The sequence below is a fragment of the Loxodonta africana genome, chromosome 12, assembly GCF_030014295.1.
Source record: "Loxodonta africana isolate mLoxAfr1 chromosome 12, mLoxAfr1.hap2, whole genome shotgun sequence".
NCBI lineage: Eukaryota > Metazoa > Chordata > Mammalia > Proboscidea > Elephantidae > Loxodonta > Loxodonta africana.
In genome coordinates this window covers 98,485,870-98,513,527 of record NC_087353.1, presented here as the reverse complement: position 1 = coordinate 98,513,527, position 27,658 = coordinate 98,485,870, and the positions used below count along the sequence as shown (strand labels likewise).

The 27,658-nt window shown below is 48.1% G+C and overlaps 1 protein-coding gene across 5 annotated transcripts in view; it reads right to left on the bottom strand.

Annotated features, from left to right (window-relative positions):
- TRRAP (transformation/transcription domain associated protein) overlaps window positions 1–27,658 on the bottom strand; it is a 125,728-nt gene that overhangs the window by 1,124 nt on the left and 96,946 nt on the right. For 3 of the 5 annotated variants that reach the window (XM_064296033.1, XM_064296035.1, XM_064296034.1), the window contains 18 exons: window positions 27,336–27,623; window positions 27,059–27,196; window positions 26,373–26,485; window positions 25,761–25,896; window positions 25,266–25,457; window positions 22,223–22,418; window positions 21,316–21,581; window positions 20,641–20,741; window positions 15,589–15,790; window positions 13,925–14,089; window positions 12,430–12,520; window positions 10,983–11,182; window positions 9,834–10,095; window positions 8,147–8,372; window positions 6,577–6,794; window positions 5,075–5,259; window positions 2,126–2,329; window positions 1,847–2,041 (listed from right to left, as the gene is read on the bottom strand). In XM_064296033.1, the coding sequence (XP_064152103.1) occupies window positions 1,847–2,041; window positions 2,126–2,329; window positions 5,075–5,259; window positions 6,577–6,794; window positions 8,147–8,372; window positions 9,834–10,095; window positions 10,983–11,182; window positions 12,430–12,520; window positions 13,925–14,089; window positions 15,589–15,790; window positions 20,641–20,741; window positions 21,316–21,581; window positions 22,223–22,418; window positions 25,266–25,457; window positions 25,761–25,896; window positions 26,373–26,485; window positions 27,059–27,196; window positions 27,336–27,623 (3,378 nt within the window). The remainder of the gene's footprint in view (window positions 1–1,846; window positions 2,042–2,125; window positions 2,330–5,074; window positions 5,260–6,576; window positions 6,795–8,146; window positions 8,373–9,833; window positions 10,096–10,982; window positions 11,183–12,429; window positions 12,521–13,924; window positions 14,090–15,588; window positions 15,791–20,640; window positions 20,742–21,315; window positions 21,582–22,222; window positions 22,419–25,265; window positions 25,458–25,760; window positions 25,897–26,372; window positions 26,486–27,058; window positions 27,197–27,335; window positions 27,624–27,658) is intronic. The other 2 variants (XM_064296036.1, XM_064296037.1) reach the window with 1 other exon arrangement.

Below are 27,658 nucleotides of genomic sequence, written 5' to 3'. Positions count from 1 at the left end.
GAGACAGAGGAGAGGCGGGCCCAGGCTGGGCTCTCCCCAAAGGCTGGGGGCAGAGTGTGACCATAGATCCAATTGTGCCATCAGCTCACAAGTACGGAGGACTCTGTTCCAGGCACCCAAGACGGTCTGAAAGGAGTCAGCTAACAGGCTGATGTGTGGGTTCTGCCTTCCTTATCTGGTGTCAGTACGATGTGTTTTTAGAAGAGACGTCCCGCACAGAACGGTGCACGTTTCAGCTTCACTTACGGCATTCACTGACTTGGGACTGTTGGGAGATCTGGGCCCAGCCTTTGGAGACGGTCCAGTCTCCTGTCTAACCATCAGTCTGTGTGAGGACGAGCGTGGGCTATCACCCAGGTCCTAAGAGGCTTTGAGATATGCAGAGCCTCCTTCGCTCTCTTTAAAGTTTCCAAATCAGATGCTATCTAAGGATGGCCCTGTGCCGTGCAGCATTTCTACCTCAACGAAAACTTCCTGTTTCAAACCTTAAGGCAGAAGTGGGTGTGACGGCTGAGGTTATGCGTCAGCTTGGTTAGGCCATAATTCTCAGTGGTCTAGCAGATATTATGGAATCATTCTCTATTTCATGGTCCGACATGAGCAGCCAATCGGTAAGAGCCAATCAGATCAGCCTGTCAGATTGATCAAGCCAATAAACTACGGAAAGGGCGTTTCCCTTGGGAATGTGGCTTGCATCCCATATATGGATGTTCTGGCAAAGCTCGCCCTCTCTGGATCCTGCATCTGACTCCCCATCCTCTGATCTCTGGCTCTTGGGATGTGAGCAAGCACGCCTACTGGCCTGCTAATTTTGGGTTTGTCTGCCTCTGCAATCAAGAGTCAGGAAAAGCCTCCAGCCTGACACCGGTTTGGGACTTGCCCGCCTCCACACCTGTGTGTGCCACTCCCATGACATCCATCTCCCTCTGTAGGTTTATATATAGGTACGTGCTACACCGGTTTGTGCTCTGAAACCCAGCCTGAGACGGTGGGCAGCAATGAACAGCACGCACCGCACTGGACACTGGAACGTGGTCCAGCTCCTGACTCAAGAAGAAAGTTAAATAAAGGCTACTGATTTTTACTCACGTTCAACGTGAAAGTTAGTCACTATGTCCCATGACAGCCTTCACCGCTGATGGCCATGCGTCCCAACATCAGGGCCCTGTTTGCTACGGAGCGTTACAGCGCAACGCGCATGCATGACGTGCGGTCCTTGTCCACAGTTAAGAGTTCATTAGATAACGTTCAAACTATTCTGAGCTCACGTTTTTGGAAGTGGGTGGTTTCTGAAGGCTTCTCTAGACACAACTGTCTGGTGGCGGGGGGCGGGGGGAGGGAACTATTCTCATAAGTTAAAAAAAAAACAAACCAAAATGGTGCCCACTCCCCACCTATGAGGTAAAGAAATAGGCTTGTGTCAGGTGACCTGAACTTCCAGCTGTGTTGTGACCTCTGACACGTCACTACGTGCCTCGCTGCCATCCCCATCTGCATGACGGTGTGAGACTCTGTTAGGGACCCCGACGTGGCGCTGGGCACAGGGAAGGCGCTAAGTGTGGTAGTCGTCGCATACTGCAAGGCAGCGACTAGACACCCTCGTGCTCTGCAGAGGAGCCGTGGCCATGGCGGGTGCTCATACAGCCATGGCAAGAGAGGTGGCACCCTACAGAGATTCCGCTGTGAGACGGAGTCAACGTAACTGTCACATGATGGTGACTGCAGCGAAAATTACTCCTCAACATCAACACCTGTGGACAGGACCCGTTTTAAACCCTCCTCCCCAAAGAACTGACAACTCAGCCTTCTCTCCCGTGCTGGCAGCTGGTAAGGCGCATGGGCCCACCTTGAAGTTGGGCTGGGCGAAGCACCGGGCGACGGCAATCATGGAGGCAGTCAGTGGGCCAGAGACGCCGATGGTGGTCAGGAACTCGGAGATGTTGGGGGTGAGGCGAAAAGGGACGGGGCGGTTGGCGTCCAAGTCTCCCGTCGCATCGTTTATATCAAAGCGAAAGTAAGCAACATTCAGCTTGCCGGTGTCCTAATTCCAGAGGGAGGCATTTTAGGGACAGAACAGCAGACTGAGACAACAACAGACGGGGTCTGGCTGTTTGGACCAAGCTACCTGAGCAATTTGTAACATCTCGGGGTTGAGTCGATTTAGGTGCAAGACGAATTCGGCAAAGCCGATCAGGGCGAGCTGGATGGTGAACATCTTCCGGAAGGTCCAGTAGTCCGTGGCATTGGGGAAGGTGTGCAGCGCCCACTCCTTGAGCATGCCGCGTGGCACCATGTTGCCCTGAACCTCCTTGAGGATGTCGCGGAGGACCTGCAACCAACATGTGGACGCTAGGGAAGCCGACCTGACTTCAAAAAAACATCGGCCAATTCAGAGCGCCTTTTCCCTCTCTAAACTATAAAATTTACCTTAAAAAAAATAAATAAACTTGAGAAACCCTCTTCTACATTCAGAGAGCAGAATATATCACTCCGTGACACTTCATCTAATTCACTAATGGGTAATTTTTTTCCTTCTTCAAAAGAAAAACTCCCAAATTGTGATCTCATACTGATGTGGTACCAGCGGAGTGAGTTTCATCAACAAGGGGGTGTGTGTACAGTTTAACCCTGTGAGAACAGGCGTGTGTGCGATATTACGTGACAGACGGGCACGTCTGCAGAGTTACTACTTGACAGGTGTGTGTGCAGCATAACTACATGACAGATGGGCACTATGTGACAGGCGTATGCGTGTTACTACGTGACAAACGTGTGTGTGGTGTTACTTGACAGGTGCGTGTGCAGCGTAACTACATGACAGGTGTGCAGTATTACTACACGACAGGCACGTGTGCAGTGTCACCACGTGACAGACAGGCGTGTGTGGTGTTACTACATGACAGGTGCCTGTGTGGCGTTACTATGTGACAGACAAGCATGTGTGTGGCATTATCACGTGACAGACGGGCATGTGCCCAGTGCTACTGGACCGCCCACAGGGATGCACACAAATAGGCAAGTCCCCTCCAGGTTTCCACGTCTTGAGTGTTTGTAACACACCAATAGAGCCATTTAAACAAAAGCTGGAGGTGCGTGATGTCATATTCATCTTACCGAGAATTTAAGTAAATGTCTGAAAACCACTTCCACACTTGCTTACTACAGCCCACACCAGGACAGTTATCTAAAAGAACACAGAATAGCTGCCAGGTCACAATATTCAATCATCTTGTGGTCCATGAACACAGGATGCTGTCCCATTTACTTGGATCTTCTTTTGGATATTTTAGCTCAATCACTATCAAAACTCCAGCTACCTTTTTTTTTTTTTTTTTTGCATAAACTGCCAAGCTGATCTTAGAATTCGTATGGAAATGCAAGGGACCCAGGATAGAAAAAACAGACTTGAAAAAGAACAACCCTAGAGGACTCACTTTCCAGTTTCGTAACTCACTACAAAGCCACAGTCATCCAGACGGTGTGGCCCTGGCATGAAGACAGACACGTAGATCAATTACACAGAAGACAGAGTCAAGAAATAAGTCCTCCATTCCTGGGCTAGTGACTTTTGCCAAGGGTACCAATACAACTCAGTGGGAGACAACAGTCTTTTCAACAAATGGTTCTGGAACAGCTGGCTCTCCACAAAAGAGTGAAGTAAGACTCCCCCCTCACACCACGCACAAAAATAAAATGGATCGAAGACCTAGAACTAGGACCCTCTTAGAACAAGACACAACGGCAAATCTTTGCAACATTGGATTAGGCAATGGTTTTAGATACCACACCAAAAGCACAAGCCACCAATGGAAAAAACAGATAAACTGGACTTGATCAAAATTAAAAACTCTATACTTTAAAGGACACCACCAAGAAAGTGAAACGTCACCCCACAGGGTGGTGGATGGTAGTCACAAATCACGCATCTAATGAACAACCTGTAGCTAAAACATGCGAAAAGCACTTACAAATCAACAATGAAAAAACAAAATAAAGGGCAGAGGATTTGAACGGACGTTTCTCGAAAACAGATATGCAAATGCCCTATAAGCACATGAAAAAATGCTCCGCGCCCTTACTCATGAGGGAAATTCAAATCAAACCCCTAATGAATGCCTACGTCACACCTACTAGGTGGCTGTGATCAAACAATCAATTGCAAGAACTGATGAAGATGTGAAGAAATCAGGACCCTCACACGTGGCCGGTCCACTCTGGAAAGGTTTGGCAGTTCCTCAAAATGCTGAGCGTGACAGTTGCCATGTGACCCATCAATTCCACTCCTAGGTAAATACCCAAAAGAAAAAACACATGGCCAAACAAAAATCCGTACCCAAACGTTCATCAGCAGTATTACTCATAATAGCCACAAGGTGAAAATAATCCAAACGTCCACACACTGACGAACAGATAATTAAAATGTGGCACATTCACACCTTGGAGTATTATTCAGCAATAAAAAGGAACAAACCACTGATACGAGGATGAACCTCGAAAGACCAGGGTAAGTGGAAGAGGCCAGTCACAAAGAACCATGTATTGCATAACTCTGTTTATAGAAATTACCCAGACCAGGCAAACCCACAAAGATTTGTGGGCTGCTCATGGGATGTGTCTGTTAAGGGGTGTGAGGTTTCTTTTTGGGGTGATAAAAATGTTCTAAAATTAGACAGTGGTGACGGCTGCATAACTCTGAATGTACTAAAACTCAGTGAACTGTACACTTTGAAACAGTAAGTTTTATGGTGTGTTATAGCTCACTAGAAGTGTTATAACAAACAAGGATGAAGGAGCAAAGTCTGATAAAATAAACTAGGTAAGGAGAAATAAGCAGGGGGCAGCAGCCAGGACAGTTCTGTACTATTGCAGCAACTCCAGCTTGACCAGCACCAACAGCCATCTGACAACTAATCACTCACAAATCCCACAGTCATTTTAAACCAGAAGGGTCCCCTCGAGAATGCCCACTGTCTATTTTACACACGCTTGTAATCACGGCGCCAGGTCAAGACACCAGCAGCGAGTGAAGTCCTCAGTGGAGCCTCCGGGCACCAACTGTCCCTGAGCGGGGTACCTGATGGCTGGCTTGGGTTCCCCGGGCCTGCACCGTGGCCAGCCTGTCGTAGTAGCGGGAAATGGGGTTGTCATGTTCAATGCCCTTCTTAGCGCAGCGCTGCTTGTAGATCTCCACCAGGGAGAGCGAGGAGGGGTTGTCTTCCACGAGACGCATCTGCGGGGACACGGCCACGACTCGGGGAACTGGGGAGGGTGGGAGAGAAACGGGGGTGGTTGAGAGACAATCCACATCACCTTCAGGGAATCTCCTGGGAGCTGAGGACGCCCCAGTCCCACGTGTGCACCCTGTGGGCAGAGGAAGCACACACCGGGTGAACCCGGGAGAACATCTGTGACCACACACCACACTACTGACTCAGGCTGACATAAAGTTCAATCTACAGTGAAGGCTCCTGGGCCGTGTTTAGAAGAAATCTTAAAAAATAAAAAATAAAGAGACTCCATCAAATGCTCACTCTCTAGAGGCCTTGCTTGATGGGGCACAACAGGCCTCTAACAATGAATTTGTCTTCCAGCTTCTAGAATGGTTATGAGCCATCTTTGAGAGAACTAGGAAAACAGTGACTCAAACCATGTTCTGTGGTTCAGACAAGGAAAACAACTAGGGTCAATCCATAAATCCAGTTAATCCGTAAGTCTCTGTCGCTATACAGCGGTCAACGTTCAGTTCCCCAATTACTGTCCCAGTCCTAGGGGTGTGGTCCGTGAAGCGTTTGGCAAACGTGGTGCTAGTCCGCACCAACGGCACATAGAGCATGGGGGCGGGGGAGGCAGCTAGGATGCACGCAGCTGTCTATGACGCACCCCAAGCTCGCTTTACTTGCTTTTTGAATCTACTTATTTTGGGATACTGAACTCAAAGGTCAGAAGGAGATGGATTATACCTTGACTGTCAAAGTGTTCAACAGTAGGCGCTGCAATGGGCTCCCAGCCACAGGACAGTGTGCTAAGCTGTCTCAACAATGGCCCTTCCTGGGTGAAATTTCAGGGGTCTCGTCTATGTCCGCAGTACAAACTGGCTGCTCACAAATACCTCCGAACAATGTAGTTCTGAGAAGACTGCACTCAGAGGCTGCTGCCTCTCAGCTTCTGGATACCACTCAGCCAAGGTTCCTGTGGCCTTCACAGGGCTTTCTGGCTGTCCTGTGTCTTGTATTCCCCTCCCTCAGAAGCAAACCGGCACCTGCATACTGTAGCACGCCCAGGAGGAGCTTCTGGGCCTCACTCAGAGCTGGAGTGATGCAGACACCCAGTAACAAGCCCTCAGCTCAGTCCAGGCCTCACCGGAGCATAGAAGGTGCCCGGTGAGGCACAAGCAGCCACGCACAAGTGCTCGGCACTGCCTTCTCTGGAGATGCCGTGCTCTGTGGGGCTGGGAGAGACCCTCATATCTCAGTGAGGAGCCTGGAGGCAAGAGCAGCTTACCCAAGAGCAGGACAGAGCGTACTCAGGTGCTGAGGGAGACAGGACACTGAGGATCCCACCGTGCAGCCCACGTACCTGTGAAGAACAGGTGCCTCTTGGTGGTCTCCTTCCTCTTCTCCAGGCAGGGGTTGAGCAGGCGCAGCAGCTGGAGCACGCGCTCCTCCCGGCGGGACTCAGTCAGGCAAGCGTCGTTCATGACGAGGTAGGGGTAGATCTTGCCGTTGTGCCCACGGATATACAGCCTCCGGGCCGCAGTGTTGTGTTTCTGCACAATCTCCACCCTGGGCATGAACCTGCCGGGACAGCAACAGTGGGCACGAGCACCAAGGCTCCATTCCTGCCCTAGTCTCTGAGGAGAAAACCGAGCTTCGTGGCAACAGTGCTCAGCGTGGCTGGGGGACGCACACTGTGTGGGCTGTGTGTCTGTTTACTTACTGACACCCCTCCTCGTCCTGACTGGGATGTGGGATGATTTAAGGTCAGTGGTTGTCAGGTTGGCTCCCGAATCATGGCGACCCCACGCACCACGGAATAAAACGCTGCCCGGTTCTGTGCCACACCCATGATTGAGTAGAGATAGGACCACTGTGATCCCTAGGGTTTTCTTGGGCTGGTTTTCAGAAATAATCACCAGGCCTTTCTTCCTAGTTTGTCTACGTCCATATAAACTCTACTGGAGCCTGTTGAGCATCACAGCAACACGCAAGCCTCTGGCAACAGACAGGTTGTGGGTGCACATGAGATGCACTGGCCGGGAATCGAACCCAGATCTCCTGCATGGCAAGCGAAAATTCTACCACTGAACCACCAAACAGTACAATATTTTACAAAAGAGGGGTCCCTGCGTGGTACAAATGGTTAACATGCTTGGTTGCTAATTGAAGGTTGGAGGTTAGGGTCCACCCAGAGTCTCCTTGGAAGAAAGGCCTGGCAATCAACTTGTGCAAAGTCAGCCGCTGAAGACCCCATGGAGTGCAATTCCACTCCAACACACATGGGGTCAGTTTCATTCTATGACACGGGGAAGAAAGACAACAAAAGGAAAAGAAAAGGTGACAAGAATATGAAGCCAGAGCTTCAAACTGTGCCTCAGGGTCCAAGGTCAGCAGCTGAAAACGGGCCACTAGTTGGCTCCCAGGATGCCTGCCTGCAGCAGGAAGCTGGGCCGCAGGGTCTGAATGTCGGGAGCAACACCTCTTCTCAGGCCTTAGCCTGGCAGAGGAGGTGACCAACCCTGCCCCGAGGAGCCAGCGTGGGGACGGGCCCGTCCCTGCCTGCCATTTCCTCACTGTAGGCCACTGAGGAGGGAGGGGAAGCTGGGCCCGGGACAGAAGAGAGCAGAGTCCATGTCTGACTCTGAGACGGAGAGGAAACACAACCATCCGTCGGGGGAGGCCTCTTCAAGGCACTTTCTGTATTTAATATGAGAAGCAACACATGCCAGTAAATTTTACAATTTTCTGATTCTGTTCCGGGTACTGCGCTTCAAGCGTTTCAAGACTAGAAAACTTTACATTTTCCTAAGTTCTGTGGTGTTTCAGAAAAAGGTACTTCTGAAAGCAAACACCTATTTCCTTCAGTCAAGACACCAAACCTACCCGTCAGCTCAGACAGGAGGGAAGCGCCAAGCGCCAGACTCACTCACCGAGCAATCTTGATGTAATAGTGTGTTGGCTTCGGCATCAAAAACTCCCCAGGAATTTCAACCTCAGCAGTTTGCGCTGAGAAATTGCTCAGGAAGCGGCACTTCTCTTCGATGAGGAAGAATTTTGGGAGCTGCTTGGTCTTGGCCTCCAGGATTTTAATCCATTTCTTCAGTTTAGAAATAAGGTTATGAAGCTTCATGGAGCCAGGGACACTGAAGTCAAAATCTGCAAAATAAACACAATTAAGAACACTTTCAATTGTCTGGGCACGCTCCGTCTCAGCCTCCACTTGACTCAGTGATGTGGACGTCTTAAGACCTACAGAGTCACTTTTTTAAAAAGTAAAATATGATGGTTCCCATAAAACAGTCACCTAAAACTTTTTCAGAAAAGTAGTCCACGTATCAAAGGGGAATGTCACAAAGAACTGCTCTAAGATGTTGGAAGCATTTCCCTGTGGGACGCATCGGTGTGTTTCAAAGAGCACCTGCGTCGCGTGTTGACTGGTTCATTCCATGAAAGCCTCAGCCTTGCGGTGGGCAAGGCCACACGTTCCCCCTGGTGCCCAGCATACGCACCAAGAACTGCAAATCCAGCACTAGAGCCCGCTAGGGAGACAGCAGGGCACACACTGCACCCGGATGGATTTAAAACAAGCCATGGCTGCTACTGCAAAGTCTCCTTCCCAGTTAACAGGATAGATGTTTTCTTCCACATTATTTCAACCTACCCGACGTATATACATACTTTTAACTGTGTTCTTGAAGATACGGCATGTCTTAAAAAGATACTTCAAACGCCTAAAACCAAGAACCACCTATTGTAACGTTTAACGTGTCAGGGATAAATTTTCTAAGACAGTTACAAACGCAGCCATTAAGCAGAAATGTTTCCTTTAGCTCTGCGACGTTTTACAGACGTGTTTTCACATGACAGCCTCTCATATGTGGGTAGGCAGGCAGGTGACAAAAGCCTGTACAGGTTACTCACGTGCCTGAACGTCCTGTCTGGCGCCTGGTGCTCACAGGCAGGAGAGCCCCCACCATGGGCTCCCCAAGTCCAGAGCACAAGCAGGAGGGTGGCACAGACACACACCAGTTCCCCTAGATGTGACCCTGTGAGTAGGCACACAGTGGTGGGGTGGGCGCGCAGGTGCGTGGGGAGGGTTAGGACATCGAGTGACAGATGAAGAAACTCCGGCTAAGACCACACAGTACGTGGCTGAGCCAGGATTGGAGCTACTGTAGGTCTAGGAAAAGGCAAGAACCTGAACCAGGAGCAAGCACTGAAAACACAATCTACCTGTTGTTTCTCCACCAGGACCCACCTAAGTTTACACTGTCAGCTGGAGCCTTGCACCTTTGAGCCCCACGGCCACACCTCACACTGGTTCCCATGAAAACCAAGTGACGGAAGGGATGAGGCAGGCGAGAGGGTGGCTCAGCTGAAAACCCTAACCCCCAGATTGGGGCAGGGCAGCTCTGGCTCCAACACCCCAGTCCTCCAGTGGAAGAGGGGTCTATTGTCTCAGGCTGGTGACACTGACAGCGTCCACCTGTGCTCTCAGCCTGGGTTTTAAACAGAGGCTGCCCACTGCCCCACAGTGACCGTGATAATGACAATGCATGGATGCAATTGGCTTCAATGTTTCAGACTGAGAAGAACAGTGAGTGGAGCCAAACTCACCAGTTGTGAACTGGCCTTTCAGCTTCTGGAAGACGGGGTCCTGGGCTGTGGCCTGGGCCCGCCGGGCAAGGGACTCTGAGGCCGCGCTGGAGAACATGGTAGACACGTTGGACACGTTCTCCAAGCCCACCCCAAATGTGCTCACCAGCTTCTTGACAAAATTGAGAGTGTGGGGGGTGATCTTGGCATCAGACACGGCTCCGCTTTTCTCAAACGCAACCGAGTAGCATTTGGCTAGGCCCTGCTGGAGCTGCCTGAGAACCTGGTGGAAAGAGCCCAGAGACATCTCATAAAACAGCTCTCGATGTAAGCAAGCAACAAAAACACCCTTATCTGCACAGCCCTGTCACCACCAGGCCTGCTTCTGTGTCCACCCGGGGCCTGGCACACAGCGGGCATGAAATCGGTGTCTGCAAAAGAGATGGGGCACCTGTGTGGGTGCCACTGTGAGCTGGTGTTTTGAACAGTGAGAAGTCCAAAATGTTAAAAACAACCCCCCCCCCAAAAAAACCCCTCTTGTAGTCACGCGCATACCCTCCTGGTGGTTAAGCCTGGAAAACCATAGTTTTCAGCTAGCTTTGTCCTCAACACCACACCTGTGTGCAGGCACACAGAAGCTCCCAGTGGTAACTAGAAGCTGTGGCCCACCCAGATCAACGTCTGGGCAAGGTCTGATTGTTTTCACGTCACCTTAAGGAAAACATCAGTGAGGGGCAGCCAGGCTGCTGAGTAGTGCTTTGGGGCAGTCTTCATCTGGGGGCGGGGGGGGGGGGGGTCACTGTGACCCCCTCCCAGTTCCAGCCCACACCCACAACGCCCCCTGGTGGTGTTTAGTGACTAAGCTCACCAAGTGATCCAGATAAGCGCTTTAATTGCAAGCAGTGGTTTCTCAACTTCATCTGCTTCACTTATGCTTGTGTGCAGCAGGGTGAACCACTTGCCTGGTTCATAGTTAAATTCAACGGTAAAAGAAACTGTTTATGAAACGACCATGCAGCGGCCTCCCAAGGCAACACAGCTATGAGAGCACAGAGTGCCACAGGCCCCGCGTGAGCGGTTGGTGCCCCCTCTCCGCGCTGGTACCTCCTCAGAGCACTGAGTGCCACAGGCCCCGTGCAAAGAGCCGGCGCCCCAGCCCGCACCCAGTACCTCCTCGTGCCAGTTCTCCCGAAACCAGACCATCTGGTCGACGATGCCCTCCAGGGACGACAGCAGGGTGGGGTGCAGCTCCCGCTGCATGTGCATGATTCGGCTGCAGCGCCACATGGGGGCCGTGGCTCTGATGGGCCCTGGATCTGATGCAGAATGGGACTGGTTACCCACTGAACTGGGCTGCTGCTGTCCAGAATCTGAGAGCAACACACACAACGCCAATGTCAGCACCACACTGACCACGTGAGAGCTCAGTGCTCCACGGGACCCGCCAGCCACAGGAACGCGCGTTCCTGACAGTGCGCTACGCACCGAGGCCGCTGCTCTGCGGCAAGCGGGAGACGGCCCTGCTCCGGGGTGAGGGGAGGACCAGCGTGGCTGTCGACACCCTCGCTTCACACCCTCAGCCTCTCTCTTAAGTGTGACTATTTCTAAAATGAGAAATTTAGAAGAATACTTCACAGTACATTCCTTGCTACTTACAGAATCTAAGTCTTTGCTCCTACAGTTTACAGAATCTAAGATAAACACGCCTAATAATTTTTTTTTTTTTTTTCCATCTAGGAAAGTCAAATCATGTATATAAGTGATACTTTTGAAAACTTGTCATTTGCTCTATGGGAAACAGATTGTAGGCTCCCTAATGCCCCCCTTTCTGGCTTCAGCTAAATCTTAGAACTAAAAAAATATATATATTTGCTTTAATAAAAACCATGAATCTATTTAAGTAGACCCCCGGAGATCAGAGCTGAACCATACCGCACTATCCGCTAACCCACCCGCCAGCCAACGGGCAACTAACTGCACACCCAGCAGACGAAGAGGGGTCCTTAGGTAGACTGGCCTCGTGCCATGAACGTCTGGGTGTTAAAACACTGTGAAGCAAACAGTTGGTCCTTTAACTATTTAGAAAGTACCATGCTTAGTGGGTTAACTGACACCACTAAATGAGTTATTTCTTTACATACTAGGACTATTCAACACAGATTTTTAAAATCTTGTATTCTGACTTAAATTTTTACAAACCTCTGCTAAGACTGCTTTGTGTGCCAATTCTTTTGACAACTGAAAGTGTTCCTTACAACCAGTACAACAGGTACATGGAGTAATTGACATTCACACTGCTCGCTGGGCTGTGTTTGTAACCAACGCTGGGATGTGTAAACACTAACGCTGGGATGTGTTTGTAACTAACGAAGCAAGTGAAACTTCATAACTTTCTGTAGCTACAGACTTCCCGTACTTTTCCTACCTAAAGGACCCAATCATTCAGGTAAATAAATGCCTTTCTAGCGTAGCCAGGGAGAACCACAGACTTCACCCAGGGATCACACGCTGCCTCCCGGCCCCACGTGTCCCTCACTGGCTGAAGACAGGACTGGCCCATGTGCCAGGCAGTGAGCTGAGGGTAGGCTGTGCCAGCCGCCCCTGCCCCCGGACCTACCGCTCTTGTAGCGCTCCCGCTGCTCGATCTTCAGTGTCAGGTACAGCGTCCGGATGGGGAAGTAGACAGCTTGCGGATACACTCGTCCTACCTGCTCAGAGACACGGGGTAGCAGCATCTCTCATCACTGTGTCTCTCAATGGAGACAAGATCACAGCCAACTGGCGTTTGTGCAAAACTGACACCGAGTCATAAACAGAAAGTAAACCTGGCGTGGTGACCTCACACATCAGACCTGACTGATGGGCAGGCGGGACGGCTAGTTTAGCCTTAAGAGGCCCTGCGTTTCACCAAGTCTCCAGGGACGACCTGGGTCGGAAACCGCGCTTTCACCGCACTCTGTACACGGAGGAAGGCAAAACGCCCAAGTCCCTGGCTCTTCCTCAGGCCAATTAACAGAAACATCAGGACACCAGAGTCTTGCTAGGTGCAGTGCACTGGGAACTGGGGACTGACTTTAGTTAACTGACAAGCAGGCCCACTAGCAAATGGCTTTACTTTGTGTAACTACAGTGAGGACACAGCAATGTCCACTCCAGGGAAGAAATGCTCCTTCGGTAGGGCCAAGCAGACGTTATCCTGTTACCCTGGCCCTTCAAAATGTGCCCACCAAATGAAGAAAGGAACAACCTCTAAGTGCCGATGGCCACAGGGTGGCTGGCTATGTACATTAAGACTTGCTCAATGAGTGACAACACCACATGGCAGAAACTTCACCCCAACGGAGCAGCTCTAAGCAAAAAACACAGCTACAGCCTCTCCAGGAAAAAACAAAACCAACTCTGAGTCCCACACTAAGGACGCAAATGTGGAGAGCAAACAGAATGACATGCGGTACATTCTAAAATAGTTCCTGGGCTAGCCACTGAGAAAGATACATTCTCTCTGTGATCTTGTAAGAATAAGCACGGTCAAAGGTACTGCATTCCAGATCCAAGTGCATACAAGTTTCCAATGTTTTGGGCCTTCCTCTACACTTCTCACAGGAGAACATTCCAGAACCCTTACCAAATAACAGTCTGTCCAATTCCCCAGCCCCACCCCCAGTCCACACAACCTTCAACATCAGCTGAACTGTATGAAGGGCAACAGGCACCGCAATTATGGGTCGGTTTTAGTCTTAATAAAACCTCTGAGGACCATGACAGGAAATGAAATATAAAACGTCAACTGAATACACATTTCATTGTGAGTAACTCTCAGAGTAGCTATTAGTAATCTTACAGCTTAACAGAATGTTCATTTCACTTGCATCATGTGTGGAAAGACACTTGAGCAAAGACACTGTAACACTGTATCATCCTAGCAGATACCGCGTTTCAGCTACTATGCTCTTCAATAGTTTTTGACTGTGCTTAACATTAAGTGACACCCAAACACTTATATCTCCTTGATCGTTTTCAATCCTTTGAGCTTGTAAGTTTTCCTTCTGGAAAAAAGAAATATGAGATGAAGACAGGATTGTTCTGTGATGAAGACATGGTACTGCTCCCACCTGACTAATGAGGTTCAGGAGCAGCTTGCCCTCGGAGCCGACCAGGCAGGTTAACAGCTGCGGGATCCAGGCCAGCCACTGGATAGGTGGCACCCCAATGCAGTACTTGTCCACAGCGTCAGCCAGGGTGTTTTTGTCATCATCAAAACTCAAAAGCCACAGCACCTAAGACAGAAAGAAAAGTTTTAGAGTTGAATGAGAATCCTGAGGCCCTTAATCAAATGACTTTTTTCCAACATTAAAATACCATATAGAGTAGCTTTACTGACAAGGGGTCACTATGAGTTGGAATCGACTCGACGGCACTGGGTTTGGTGTGTTTTTTTTACTGACAAGTGGAAGATTATCTGCAAAAGGGCCAAAAATATTGCGAAACCTAACGTATAAACCTCACAGTATGAATGAAAACTAAATTTGAACATTGTTTTCATTTTGATTATTTTTAGTGACAATTACTAACAGATCTAAATCTGTCAGCTAGTGGTGGCCAGTTACTCCATGGTTAAAGCAAGCCAGGGCCTGCCAAACTGCTAATTCAAAATGTGTCCTCTAATCAAAACAAAGTGGATTTTTGCTAACAATCTTGGATGACCACCACTCTTGGATCAGGCAGCCACTTCTGGGCAGCCTAGTACTCACAAATGTCAGAAACAATTACATCTAGAAGTCAGCAATTTTGGAACTGGGCATTTCCACAGTTATTACTATAGCTGGTTGGTGTTTCTATGTTGTTGGGTGCCATCGACTCGATTCTGACGCATAGCAACCCCGTGTGACAAGAGTAGAGCTGTCCCATAGGGTTTTCTAGGCCATAGTCTTTACAGCAGCAGACAGCCAGGCGTTTCTCTCATGGAGCCGCTGAGTGGGTTCGAACCGCCAACCTTTTAGTTAGCAGACGGCCACAGCAGACCAGAGAGTCACTGTGAGCTACCACTAGTGAACACCCGCTCATGTTCTGCTGTGAGGAGTGTGACCCCACAGCTGAGATACTCTAAGTTCTACCCCCAGACACCCTGTGTCAGCCCATAGGATTTCATCCAGCCTGACATTCCACAGAGAACAGGAATTGGAGTCCTAACACCAGGCTCCAGTCCAGGTTCTGACACTGGAAAAGTCAGGTGACACTAAGTTACGTCTGGTTTTCTCAACTGTAAAAGAGAACTACGGGTGCACGACATGGACAAACCTTAACACCATGCTGAGCAAAGTCAGTCAGTCGCAAAAGGACAAATTCTATATAATCTCACTTATATGAAACAAATATATAGAAACCAAAGATTATTAGTCATTGCCAGGGGCAGGAGGGAGGGGCAAAGAGAGAATTTTTCCTTCGGGGACACTGAGTTTCTCTCAATGGTGGTGGAATGATCTGGAAAGGGATAGTGAGAACGTTTGTACATGAAGCACGTAATCAGTGTCAGTGACCTGCACACGCAGCAATTGTTGGACTGGTGGATGTTTTCCTGTGTGTATTCTCAGCACAACAGAAAGAAAAAAAAGAACGAGAGAGAAAACTATGAAAGACATCTTGGAGTACCGGAAATTAAGAGCTAACACCTGACCAAGCCTCCCACCAGCACGGATTATTAAACAATAGCTAAGTTAGGGTCAAACTTGACAGGTGCCAGGTGGGTTTTGGGCCACGTGAACTGTTCTGGCCTCACCTTGGCCAGGTACTTCCTGGATTTGCTCTCATTCTGATGGCGACACGCGTGCAGGTAGCAGGTGATGGCAGAGACGCCGAGGTGCAGCTGCCGCTCCTTCACGAAGATGTTCTCCAGGTAGTCGCCCCACATGGCCCACGCCTTCACTAGGACGTCGTGCATCTGCACGGCTGCCGAAAAGGCTTTGTTCGCTTCCTCAGACCTTTGAGAGGACACAAACCAAAGGGTATGCTATTCGTTGAGTGGGTGTGAAAGTCAGGCAACATAAAACTAGCGGTTTTAAAACGTGCGTTTCGGTGGCATTTAGTGTATTCACCATGTTGTATAACTGTCACCTGTATCAAGTTCCAAACAGTTTCATCAGCTCAAAAGAGTGCCTGGCGTCCAGTAAGCAGTTGTTCCCCACCTGCCTCTCCCCCGGCCGGCCCCTGGAGACTACCACTCTGCTTTCTGGCTCTACGGATCTCCCTATTCTGGGTATTTCATATAAATAAAACCATGTAACACGTGGCCTTTTGGTTTGGCTTCGTTCACGCAGCATCATGTTTTCAAGGTTCATCCGTGTTGCAGCGTGAATTAGAACGTCACTCCTTTTTAGGGCTGAATAACAACATTTCCTTGTATTGATGGACCACACAAAACCCAGCGCCGTTTTGTTTATCCATTAACTGTTGATGGGTTTTTGGACTGTCTCCATCTGTTGGCCGCTGTGAATAAGGCCGCAGAGGAACAGCCATACACAAGTATTGGTTTCAGCTCCTGTTTTCAGCTCTGGTTGTGTAAGCTAACAGGAGAATTGCCGAGTCATACGGTAATTCTCCATGTTAACTTTCTGAGGATACTGCCAAACACCTATATTAAAATGTCTGTATTAAAAGAAGATCAGAAATCAATAATCTAACCTTACACCTTAAGAAAAAAGAAAACTACACTCAAAGCAAGTAGAAAAGTAAAGAGCAGAGCAGAAATAAATGAAATGGACTGCAGAGAAAAATACAAAAAAATTGATGATACCAGAAGTTGGTTCTTTGGAAAGATCAATGAAAGTGACAACCCATTTGCTAGACTAAGAAAAAAAGAGAGAAGACACAAATTACTAAAGTAAGAAATAAAAGAGGGAACATTCCTACTAAGTTCACAGAAAATAAAAATTTTTAAGGGAATACTATGAACAAATGTATACCAACAAGTTAGTAATCTAAACAAAAGGACTGATTCCTAGAAAGGTGCAAACTGCCAACTGAGCCAAAAAGAAATAGAGAACCTGAGTAGACCTGAAACAAGTAGAGAGATTGCATCAGTAATCAAAAACTTGCTGGTGGAATGTAAAATGGTAAGTTAAACACAGAATTTACCATTTCATTGTTGTTAGGTGCCATCAAGCCAGTTCCAACTCACAGCAAGCCCACGCGTAACAGAACATAACCCTGCCCAGTCATGTGCCAGCCCCACAACAGCCGGTTATGTTTTAGCCCACTGTTGCACCCACTGTGTCGATCCATCTCATTAAGGGTCTTCCTCTTTTTCGCTCACCCTCTACTTTACCAAGCATGATGACCTTCTCCAGAGATTGGTACCTCCTGATAATGCGTTCAAAGTGAGACAAAGTCTCGCCATCCTTACTTCTGAGGAACATTCTCGCTGTGCTTCTTCCAAGATAAATTTGTTCATTCTTCTGGCAGACCATGGTATATTCAATATTCTTTGCCAACACCATTCAGAGGCATCGATTCTTCTTCAGTCTTTATTCATTGTTCAGCTTTCACATGCATAGGAAGCAATTAAAAATACCACGGCTTGGGTCAGGCGCACCTCAGTCCTCAAAGTGACATCTTTGCTTTTGAACACTTTGAAGAAGTCTTTTGCAGATTTGCCCAATGCAAAATACATCATTTGATTTCTTGACTGCTGCTTTCGTGGGCACTGATTGTGGATCCAAGTAAAATGAAATCCTTGACAACTTCAGTCTTTTTTCCGTTTATCATGATGTTGCTTATTGGTCCAGTTGTGAGGTTTTTTGTTTTCCTTATGTTGAGATGTAATCCGTACTGAAAGCTGTAGTCTTGGATCCTGTAAGTGCGTGCTTCAAGTCCTCTTCACTTTCCGCAAGTGAAGTCATGTCATCTGCATACTGCAGGTTGTTAGTAAGTCTTCTTCTAATCCTGGTGCCTCGTTTTTCTTCACACAGTCCAGCTTCTCAGATTGGCTCAGCATACAGATTGATTTAAGTATGAGGAAAGAATATAACCCTGATGCACATCTTTCCTGATTTTAAACCACACAGTACCCCCTCATTCTGTTTGAATGACTGTCACTTGGTCTATATTCAGGTTCCTCATGAGCACAATTAAGTGTTCCGGAATTCCTACTCTTTGCAATGTTATCCTTAATTTGTTATGACCCACACAGTGGAACGCCTTGGCATAGTCAATAAGACACAGGTAAACATCTTTCTGGTCTGCTTTCAGCCAAGATTCATCTGACATCAGCAATGATAATCCTCATTCCACGTCCTCTTCTGAATCTGGCTGGACTTTCCGGCAGTTTTCTGTCGATGTATTGCTGCGACAATTTTTGAATTATCTTCAGCAAAAATCGCACTTGTGGGTGACATTACTGACATTGTTCAAGAATTCCTGCATTTTGTTGAATCACCCTTCTTTGGAATGGGTACAAATATGAATCTTATCCAGTCAGTTGGTCAGGCAGCTGTCTTCCAAATTTCTTGGCACAGACAAGTGAGCGCTTTCAGCATTGCATCCGTTTGTTGAAACATCTGAACTGGTATTCCTAGAGCCTTGTTTCACCAATGCCTTCAGTGTAGCTTGGACTTCTTCCTTCAGTACCATCAGTTCTTAGTTACATGCTACCTACTGAAATGACTGAATGTTGACCAATTCTTTTTGGTACAGTGACTCTGTATATTCCTTCCATCTTCTTTTGATGCTTCCTGTGTCGTTTAATATTTTCCCTGTAGAATCCTTCAATATTGCAACTAGAGGCTTGAATTTTTTCTTCAGTTCTTTCAGGTTGAGAAATGCCAAGTGTGTCCTTCCTTTTTGGTTTTCTAACTCCAGGTCTTTGCCCATTTCATTAAAATACTTTGCCTTCACGAGCTGTCTTTTGACACGTTCTGTGCAGCTCTTTTACTTCATCATTTCTTCCTTTTGCTTTAGCTACTCTATGTTCAAAAGCAAGTTTCAGAGTCTCTTCTGACATCCATTTTGGTTGTACTTCGGGACAGATCTTCAAATGTTCTTTCTGACGATGAATGTGACACCATTCCTTTTCATTTTGTCTTTCCCAGCATAGTAGGCTATACGACTGAAATCAAAATGGCCAACACCAGTTCATTTCAGCTCACTAACCCTAGATAACCGATCTCTGCGTGTTCCATTTCATTTCTGATGACTTCTAATTTTCCTAGATTCATCCACTTTCTGGTTATTAATGAACATTTGCAGCTGTTTTTTGTTACTTTGAGTCGTGCCACATTAGCAAACGTAAGGTCCCGAAAGCTTTATTCCATCCATGTCATTGAAATCAACTCTACTTTGAGGGGATCCCTGGTTGCTAAGTGGTTAAGGACTTAGGCTGCTAACCAAAATGTCAACAGTTTGAATCCCCCAGCTGCTCCCTGGAAACCCTATGGAGCAATTCTACTCTGTCCTATAGAGTCATTATAAGTCAGAATCGACTTGATGGCAGCAGGTTTTTCATCTATTTTGAGGAGACAGCTCTTCCCTAGTAGTATTTTCAGTGCCTTCCAACCTGAGGGGCTCATCTCCCAGCACTGTATCAGGCAACGTTGCACTGCTACTCATAAAGTTTTCACTGGTCAATTTTTTTAGAAGTAGATTGCCAGGTCCTTCTTGCTAGTCTTAGTCTGGAAGTGCCGCTGAAACCTGTCCACCATGGGAAACCCTCCTGGTATTTGAAACCCCAGTGCCATAGCTTCCCAGCATCATAGCAACACACAAGCCACCACAGTAAGACAATCTGACGGATGGGTGGTGTATTCTAAAATTAGTGTGTGCTAACGGTCATACAGAAAACCCTGGTGGCATAGTGGTTAAGTGCTATGGCTGCTAACCAGAAGGTCGGCAGTTCAAATCCACCAGGCACTTGGAAACTCTAAGGGACAGTTCTACTCTGTCCTGTAGGGTAGCTATGACTCGGAATTGACTCGAAATGGCAACGGGTTAATGGTCATACAACACTGTGAATACACTAAAACCCACTGAATGTTACACTTTCAAATGGAGAATTTTTCTCATGTGAATTCCACGTCATTGCTTCGTTATTTAAAAACAAGCTACAATGTAATCCTTGTACACTCGAAACGTGAAAAAGTAGGCTTTAGTGCTTTATACATGTCAACAGGTAGCATTTGGTAAGTATACTTTTTACAAAATGTTTATTTCTCTACAAGAGGGATCAGGAACCCTTTTCTGTGAACAGCCAGACAGTTCAAGTGTTTTGCCTTTCCGGCCACATGGTCTCTGGCACAACAACTCAACTATTCAACTCTGGTATGGTAGTGTGCCAATACCGCTTCATTTACAAAGCCCGGAGGCTGGCTGCTTTGGCCTGCAGGCCAGTGAACTGATCTCTGCTCCAAAACAAGAACACATCTCCCTAAGAGGAATCAACTCTTCCAAAATGTCAGGCTTAGAAAGTGAGGAAATTAATCCTTATTAACAACAGTTTTGTGTTCAAGCAACTTGTTTTTAAAAAAGCTTTTTAAGCACTACACGTTAAATTGGCTTATCTATCTGCCGAAAGCCACTATCTCTACAGTGGTACAATACCTTAAATATTATACCTGACGACTGTCTCTAAATCATACTAATTTCTGCCTCGGGCTTCACATTGGTTTCAAGTTAAAAATCATCTATTTAAACATTCCTTTCAAGTTTTCTCTGTTACCCTCCTCCCAGGTAATATACCTACTTGCTGATCTGAGCCAAGAACATTTCAAGTTAGAAATCATCTATTTAAACATTCTGTTCAAGTTTTCTCTGTTACCCTCCTCCCAGATAATACACCTACTTGTTGATCTGAGCCAGGAACATTCCCTTCAGTGCATAAAATTCAGCTGTCATTTCTTTTGTGAAGTATTTCAAGTTTGTAGATTCAATAACTTCAAGGCCCTGTTTAAATAACAAAATGAAGAGAGAAAAATTCTGGAAAATTCCTCAATCAACAGTAACATCATAAAAACATTTATCAAGGCAGTAAGTCCTTAAAATCATTGACAAGTATACCCAAAACTGGTAACAGACTTGCCTGCCGTGATTCCTTGCTGTCCGGCCTGTAAAAACCAAATGAAACCCGCTGCCAGGAGTTGATTTCAACTGACAGAGACCCTGTAGGACAGGGTAGAACTGCCCCACGGGGTTTCTAAGGTTGTAATCTTTATGGAAGCAGACGGCCACACCTTTCTCCCCCGGAGTGACTGGTGGGTTTGTACGACCGACCTTTAGGTCAGCAGCCGAGGGCTTGACCAGTGTGCCACCAGGGCTCCTCAGGTAGGATTTAAACAGAATCACTAAATGCCAAGCTGAATCCCAGACACTTAGTGAATTACTGTCTCCAAATTTTTTGTCTAGTCACAGTTTCATGGATTTTATTAGCGTTTCCCTGAGCATAATCACAATCTACCTCACACTTACACAATCTGGTCATTTCCACACTCCCACAGTGGTGAGCTTTCCTCGCACCTACCTGCATGCACTCGTTCTTCCCCATGACCCCTGCCAGCTGGAGATAGCATTTGACTTGCTGTCGAATCTTTTGGAAGCAATCCACGATAGGAACGGTTGGAATAGTATGAATACGACTTAATATGTCCAGAGCCACGTTGACCAGTCCTTGCTTCCGGGCGATTTTTCCATACTGGATGATCGCTGAAGCTGAGGCGTGAACCCCAAGCATGGCGTTATTTGAACTGGGATCGTGCTGAGAACTATTTTCATACGCAGTCACAATAGCTAGAGAGTAAAGAAAATGAATCGTCAGTCCACTTCACGCACTTTCCAGTGCTTTCCAATAAAGTTTAAAGAAAAAATGAAAAACGCATGTGGCTTATGACAATGACAATGAGAAGCTCTGGGATCCACCCTAGTTACTTTTCCTTGTATTTCATGTTAAAAGTAAATTATACAAGGGACTGTTGAGTTTGGCATCACCATCTTGACTACCTAAATCATGAAATGCCAAAGGTTGTCTTAAACACACGTGCCTGGCAGGGTTTGGGGATGAGAAAGGGGGCCGGGGAAACCGGAAAAGGCTACAAAGATCCACCTGAGAGCAGCTTCTTCTCAGGGCGGGGCGGGGCTTCGAAACCAAGGGTGTTATCACCCCAAGCTCTGAGCTCACTGCCCATGCCCGAGGCGTGCAGGCGGTGTCTAGGAGCAGTTCTGTTTTACCCAAAAAAATGTGCCAGGTGGGGGAAAAAAAATCTTCCCACCTTTCACCACCTGCCTCTTTACCCCGGCCATCCCCACCCTCACCTACCATCCCTGCCCAAAACAGAAAATCTGGGAAAAGAGAGACCAGAGCAGACATGATACCAAAAGGGCGGCGTCTGGGCAGTGACATGATGAGTGCATGCCGGCCCAGGCGGCTTTACCCTGGTAATGGTGCTGGCGCCACATGAAGATGCTGCTCCAGTGGGACAGGTCGTCCGACACGATGGGCAGCCGGTTCCGCCACGTCTTCACCACCGTCTTCATGTCGTGGAGGCTGTTGTTCCGCCCCAGGTTGGTCGGCTGCAAACCTGCGTTTATCTGGGCAGCTTCCTGAAGTTCAATAATTTGCTGGGCTGCCTAGACGGAACCAGCATGGGATGCCTAAATCAGCTTTTTATTTAAGCTCAAATGAGGAGAACAAATTACAGGGGCCATTGGGAACCTGACTACCAAAGGAAGCACCCCAACTTACAGATACCTTAGATGCCACATTTAACTTATTCCTCACTCCCACCCTACAAACACCACTCTCTCCCTGACCCACCCCCCTCCCACCACTTTTACAACCTCACCTCTGTGGCTACTGAGAGGTGGGAGACCACGGTGTAGGTCCCAAATCTCACTGATAGGTGGCCCCCAAAACCAGTCTTTTCCATTCCCTTTGCCACCAGCCACACACAGCTCCTCATCTATCCATGTCTAAGATCAGGACAGCCTAGTCTCCCTGCCCTGAATCAGTCTCTCCTCCCACCAACACGTGGCTTAAACCCCATAGCCATATTCGGCACCTTAACGTATGGCTCTGATGGTCTCCTTGGGCTGATATGCCCACTGCCATCAAGGCGATTTCTCATTCACGACGGCCTCACGTGTTACAGAGTTGAACTGAGCTCCATAGAGTTTTCCTGGCTGTAATCTTTACAGAAGTAGGCTGCCAGGCCTTTTTTCCACAGCACTGCCGAGTGGGTCTGAACTGCCAGCCTTTAGGTTAAATAGCCAAGTGCTAATGGTCGACGATACCGAGAGATCTTCTGGGGCTGATATATACACCACACCTCCAATCACGTCCCTTAGGACTCTATCGACACTGCTATCCTTTACCCCAAACCTCTGATGCCATCTCCCTCGCCTGGAAGGCCCATGGACACTACCTCCGCCTGTCCAGTCTTCCACCAGCTGCACTCCGTCTCCATATTCCTTGGCTTCCTGTGGCCACGGGGATTCCTCCCTTTTCCAAATCCTTCTTTTCTGTTCTACCACACTGCACTGAATCGGTCTCCCTCCTGTTTTTAATTTAGCTTCTTATGTATATGGCCTCTCTCTCAGGGTGGGTACCCCTTAAGGTAGAATCTACATTTACAAAGTTTCTGAAGCTGCCAAACATTGAAATCAATTTTTTAAAACTCAGTGAAATACTATATACCATAAATGCTATGTATAATGAAATCAGCCACTGTTTCAGTATTTCTAAGTCTGGAGAAAAGCTCCTTATTTCGTTTATTTATTCTTTTAAATAAGTACTTCTCTACCTCATTCTCTCCTTTTCCCCCGTCTCATTCTGTGCCTGCAATCTAACTAATCGTAAGAGCGGTAAAAGCTTAAAATGAGGTGCTGTAACCGGGTCTCCTACAACGTTCTCGCCGACGTCTCTGCTTTCTGTGTGAGCTCTCAGCTCCGTGAGCGGATGAGGCCATCACTGGGAGGCAGAAATCTTCTCTCCAAATGCAGCCAGATTCGTCCATAACCAAACTAATCTGCACATACTTATCGAGCATCAAGCATGAGTGAAGCAGTGAAAGAGAAAACTGCCTTTAATTTCATTCCCCAAATACTTAAATCAGGATTATGTCTTAGATGCTATATTTTACACTCTATGCTTTAAACATACAACTACCAAAACCAGACCAAACCTGCTGCTATCGAGTCGGAACTACACAACACATAGTTTCTAAACTTCACGTAGACCTTTGTAATTACCGTTTCCTGCACTGACTGCCCTAACGGCTCACACATGAGCAACTTCGTCCTGTCTCTTTGTGCAACACTGTGTCTAACAGCTACAAGAACAGGCACCATCTCTGCACTTCTAGAACATGCAGGGGAAAGTCCACCCTTAATAAAAAGCTTGAGAACATTTTAAGAACCTGGATTACAAATGTTGTTTATCTCTGAAATATTAACTTCATGCACACCTTCAGAAAAAGCAAGATGTAGCAGATACATAATAGAAAAAATTCAAAACGAAATTAGCAATAAATTGTTTCAATGAACTTGTCATCCACTCTAGAGAGGAAAATCTAAATACATTAATCAACAATTATACTGTGATAAAAACCAATGTACTGGTTTAATCTCAAAACTACTCTTTCAAGAGAAAACGAGCATAACAATTCTGAATTACCGCCTCGCATCGGCCTACACTGCACTCATCCGGCAATACTGGTGGCAGCTCGGTGCCAGAGAGAAACGGGACAAAAGCGGCACAGCCCTGGGTGTGTGTGCGCACACATGGGGTGCACAGAGGAGGACAGCATGTGGGAGTGATGGCACCTGGATTCTAGTAGCTGAAGGGTGGCTGGTGAGGCTGGAAAAATGTTCTTGGGCAACTAATTATTAGGGACAGTGAAGGTGACAGAAGAAGCCGGGGCAGTGTTCAGAGTCCCAGAGGACCAGGGACCTTTGTTGACAGAACAGTGGTGTCTCAATGATGGCAGTATAAACCAAAACCAAGCTAGCTGCCGCTGAGCGGAGTCTGACTCAAGGCGCCCCCGCGTGTGTCCGAGTGGAACTGTGCGCCATGACGTTTCCAAGGACTCATTAGTTGGAAGTAGATCACCAGGCCTTTCCTCCGAGGACTCGAATCTTCAATCTTTCAGTTAGCAGTTGAGTGCATTAACCATGCGCGCCACCCAGAGACTCTAGATGGCTGTATAGAGGGCATCAGAGTAAATCGCTAAAGCAAAAACCGAAACCATCAGAATTACTCCTGAGGATGTCTTCAACAGCCAGGAAGCTGCAAAAACGAGACGCAACGCTTCTTTCTTGGACCCTGGCCTTCCTTTCCCAGAGGACCAGTTTAAGTGGGGAAGGTAAGAAGCAGGTTAAGGGCGTTTCTCTTTGCTGTCGGTTTAGGTGCTCCGCTGTGTTGGGCTGGGGAGGTTGTGATCACCTGAGCATCCCATACCCTGGAGGCGGGGGGCTTACCTGGAGAAGGGGCGTGTGCACGTGGGACACCACGTGGGGGAGGCGACGCCACTCGCGGATGGCCAAGCTGCTGGCCATCTCTACCAGCCTCTCGATGAAGCTGAGCTGCTGCTCCTCGGGGTGGCAGATGGCCAGGTAGCCTCGGTACATGTTCACCTTCCAGGCCATCTCCTTCGGACAACTTACTTCTACCTGGAGATGAGAGAGCATCACAGAGGTGGCCACTGTTTCCCTTCACAAAAAGGGGCTCAAAGAAAAAAAAAGCGCTTTTGTAGCCAATTAAGCAAAGTAAGAAACAGAAATTAGGCAGAAAGCAGACATTTATTTTCTTTAGAGTAGTTATGCATTCAGACCGCCTCTCTGCCCCGCCTCCCCCCGCCCCCACCGCCTGCTTTCCAGACACCACCGAGCAACCAGTCTCTAGCTGTGATGGCATGTCACTGGCTCCTGTTCACAGATATGTCACCCCGGTGAATGAGGGTGGGGCGGGCTCACCTGCACCAGTGCCTCCTTCATGGCGGTCCAGTTAGAGACCCGCCAGGCGCACTCCAGGACAAGGTACGGGTTTATGTGGCCCTTGGACTGGCCGTACTCCGTCAGGGCCTCCCACTGGTTCAGCTCTTTAGAGCACCTACAAAGCCCGGGATTGAAAAGGAAAAGCTCAGTGACCAACGTGCCAACAGAGACGGAAAGGTCAGAGGGGAGGGTTGCAGCTCGTGTATTTCTGTTCCAGAGAAGAAAAAACCTGACACGGAGAAGGGCACTTTCTGGGGACACGAGGCTTCCACATCAAGGTGAACCACCTGTCTCTGGAAGGAAACTGCTTGCCGAGAACGCCAAGCCCCGCCCCAACATGGCCCAGAGCCCAAAGCACCAGAACCAGTAATGGACACTTCTAATTATGACTCAAGACTTTCACAGTTGCTTATACTTCTAATTACCAGTCAAGATTTTAGAAGTTGTTTGTTCTTTCCTTTGAGAGGCCATAAATAAAGTAACCAAGTCCCCTTTTAAAAAAGTTCATCCTGAGAAAATTTACAGAGACTTCGGCTGCTTCCCTGACCTCCCCCGTCACCCCTGCAGACATCCAGCACGGTGGCAGCTCACCGAATCCAGTGGTCTTCCCAGAGCTGGTATTCCGGGAAGATGGCAGGGGACGCAGTGCTCCTCTCGTGCTCCTTTTTGGCCTTATCCATTGCCTTTTCATAGGACTCTTGTGCCTAAAGGAGTCAACAACGCTTTCAGCCCACTGTCCAGCCAGAGACACACCCTTCCCACCGCCGCTGCTCGACTATCTGGGGCTGGTTGGATCACAGACTCGAGAGCCCCTCATACTCTCCTCCTGGGTCGCTTACACCCAGAGTCTCCATTGCAAGAGAACAGAAAATGGGGAAAGAGAAGTTGTGGGGGCATGTAATTCCCCACCCAGAAGGGAAGGCGGAGAGCCTGCAGCTCAGTGTCCCACAAAGAGCTGGGAATCACATCCTGTGACAGCGGCCATATCACGAGGACAGGACAAATACAAGGATGACACTGTCAACACTCAACACAACCCACCTAAACGCACCCCAACACGGCCCGTGACTGCAAACAAGAAGCATATTAACAACTAAATCAAGGGTTTAGGTCCGAGCTTCACAAATATTCATGGAATGTACACAGGCTTCTCTCATATTAAATGTCAATCAAAGGGCCTTAATTTGTAGAATAAATGCTTTAATGTGAACTCTGACTTTAGCACATTCTATGGAAGAATCACCTAGGCCGCCAGCTGCCCCGCCCGGCAGCGGTACCTGTTCAAAGAAGCCATGCTGCTCGTAGGCAATCGCCGTCGCTGTCTCCGAATACTTGCAGCGCTTCTGCCACAAGCCAGCCCACATGTCCTCCTCTTGCAACAGCGAGTACAGCTCAGCAAGGGAGTCCAGGATTTCCTGAGTGTGCACAAGGAACATTGTTTTCGATACAGCAATTCATTGCATTTTAATTTAACCCCCCCTGGAAGGTGCTCATGGACACTGCCACATCATTTGAAGGGAAGAGCAGGTAACCATCAAGCCAAGGGCCCCTCACCTGCTGTGGCGGAGTGATGCTCTCCTGCTCATAAAACTCAGTTGTCTGCTTTGGCTTGATCTGAAGACTCAGCCCCTTTTCAAAGGCCTGGTGCTCCAGCATCAGTGTGGAGCGGAACCAGAGGTTGTGTGTCTTCCCCAAGTACTTCAGCACGCAGGGTCTGATGGGGATGGGGGGCACGCACTGCGACATGGCCTCCACAAAGCAGTTGAGGGCGCTTGGCTGGCAGTCGCGCTGCACCTGGTGACTGCCGCTGCAGAGGAACGGGCTGATCTCGCCGGCCAGCGCCTGGAGGAGGGAGGGGCACGCCAGTGAGGCTTCGT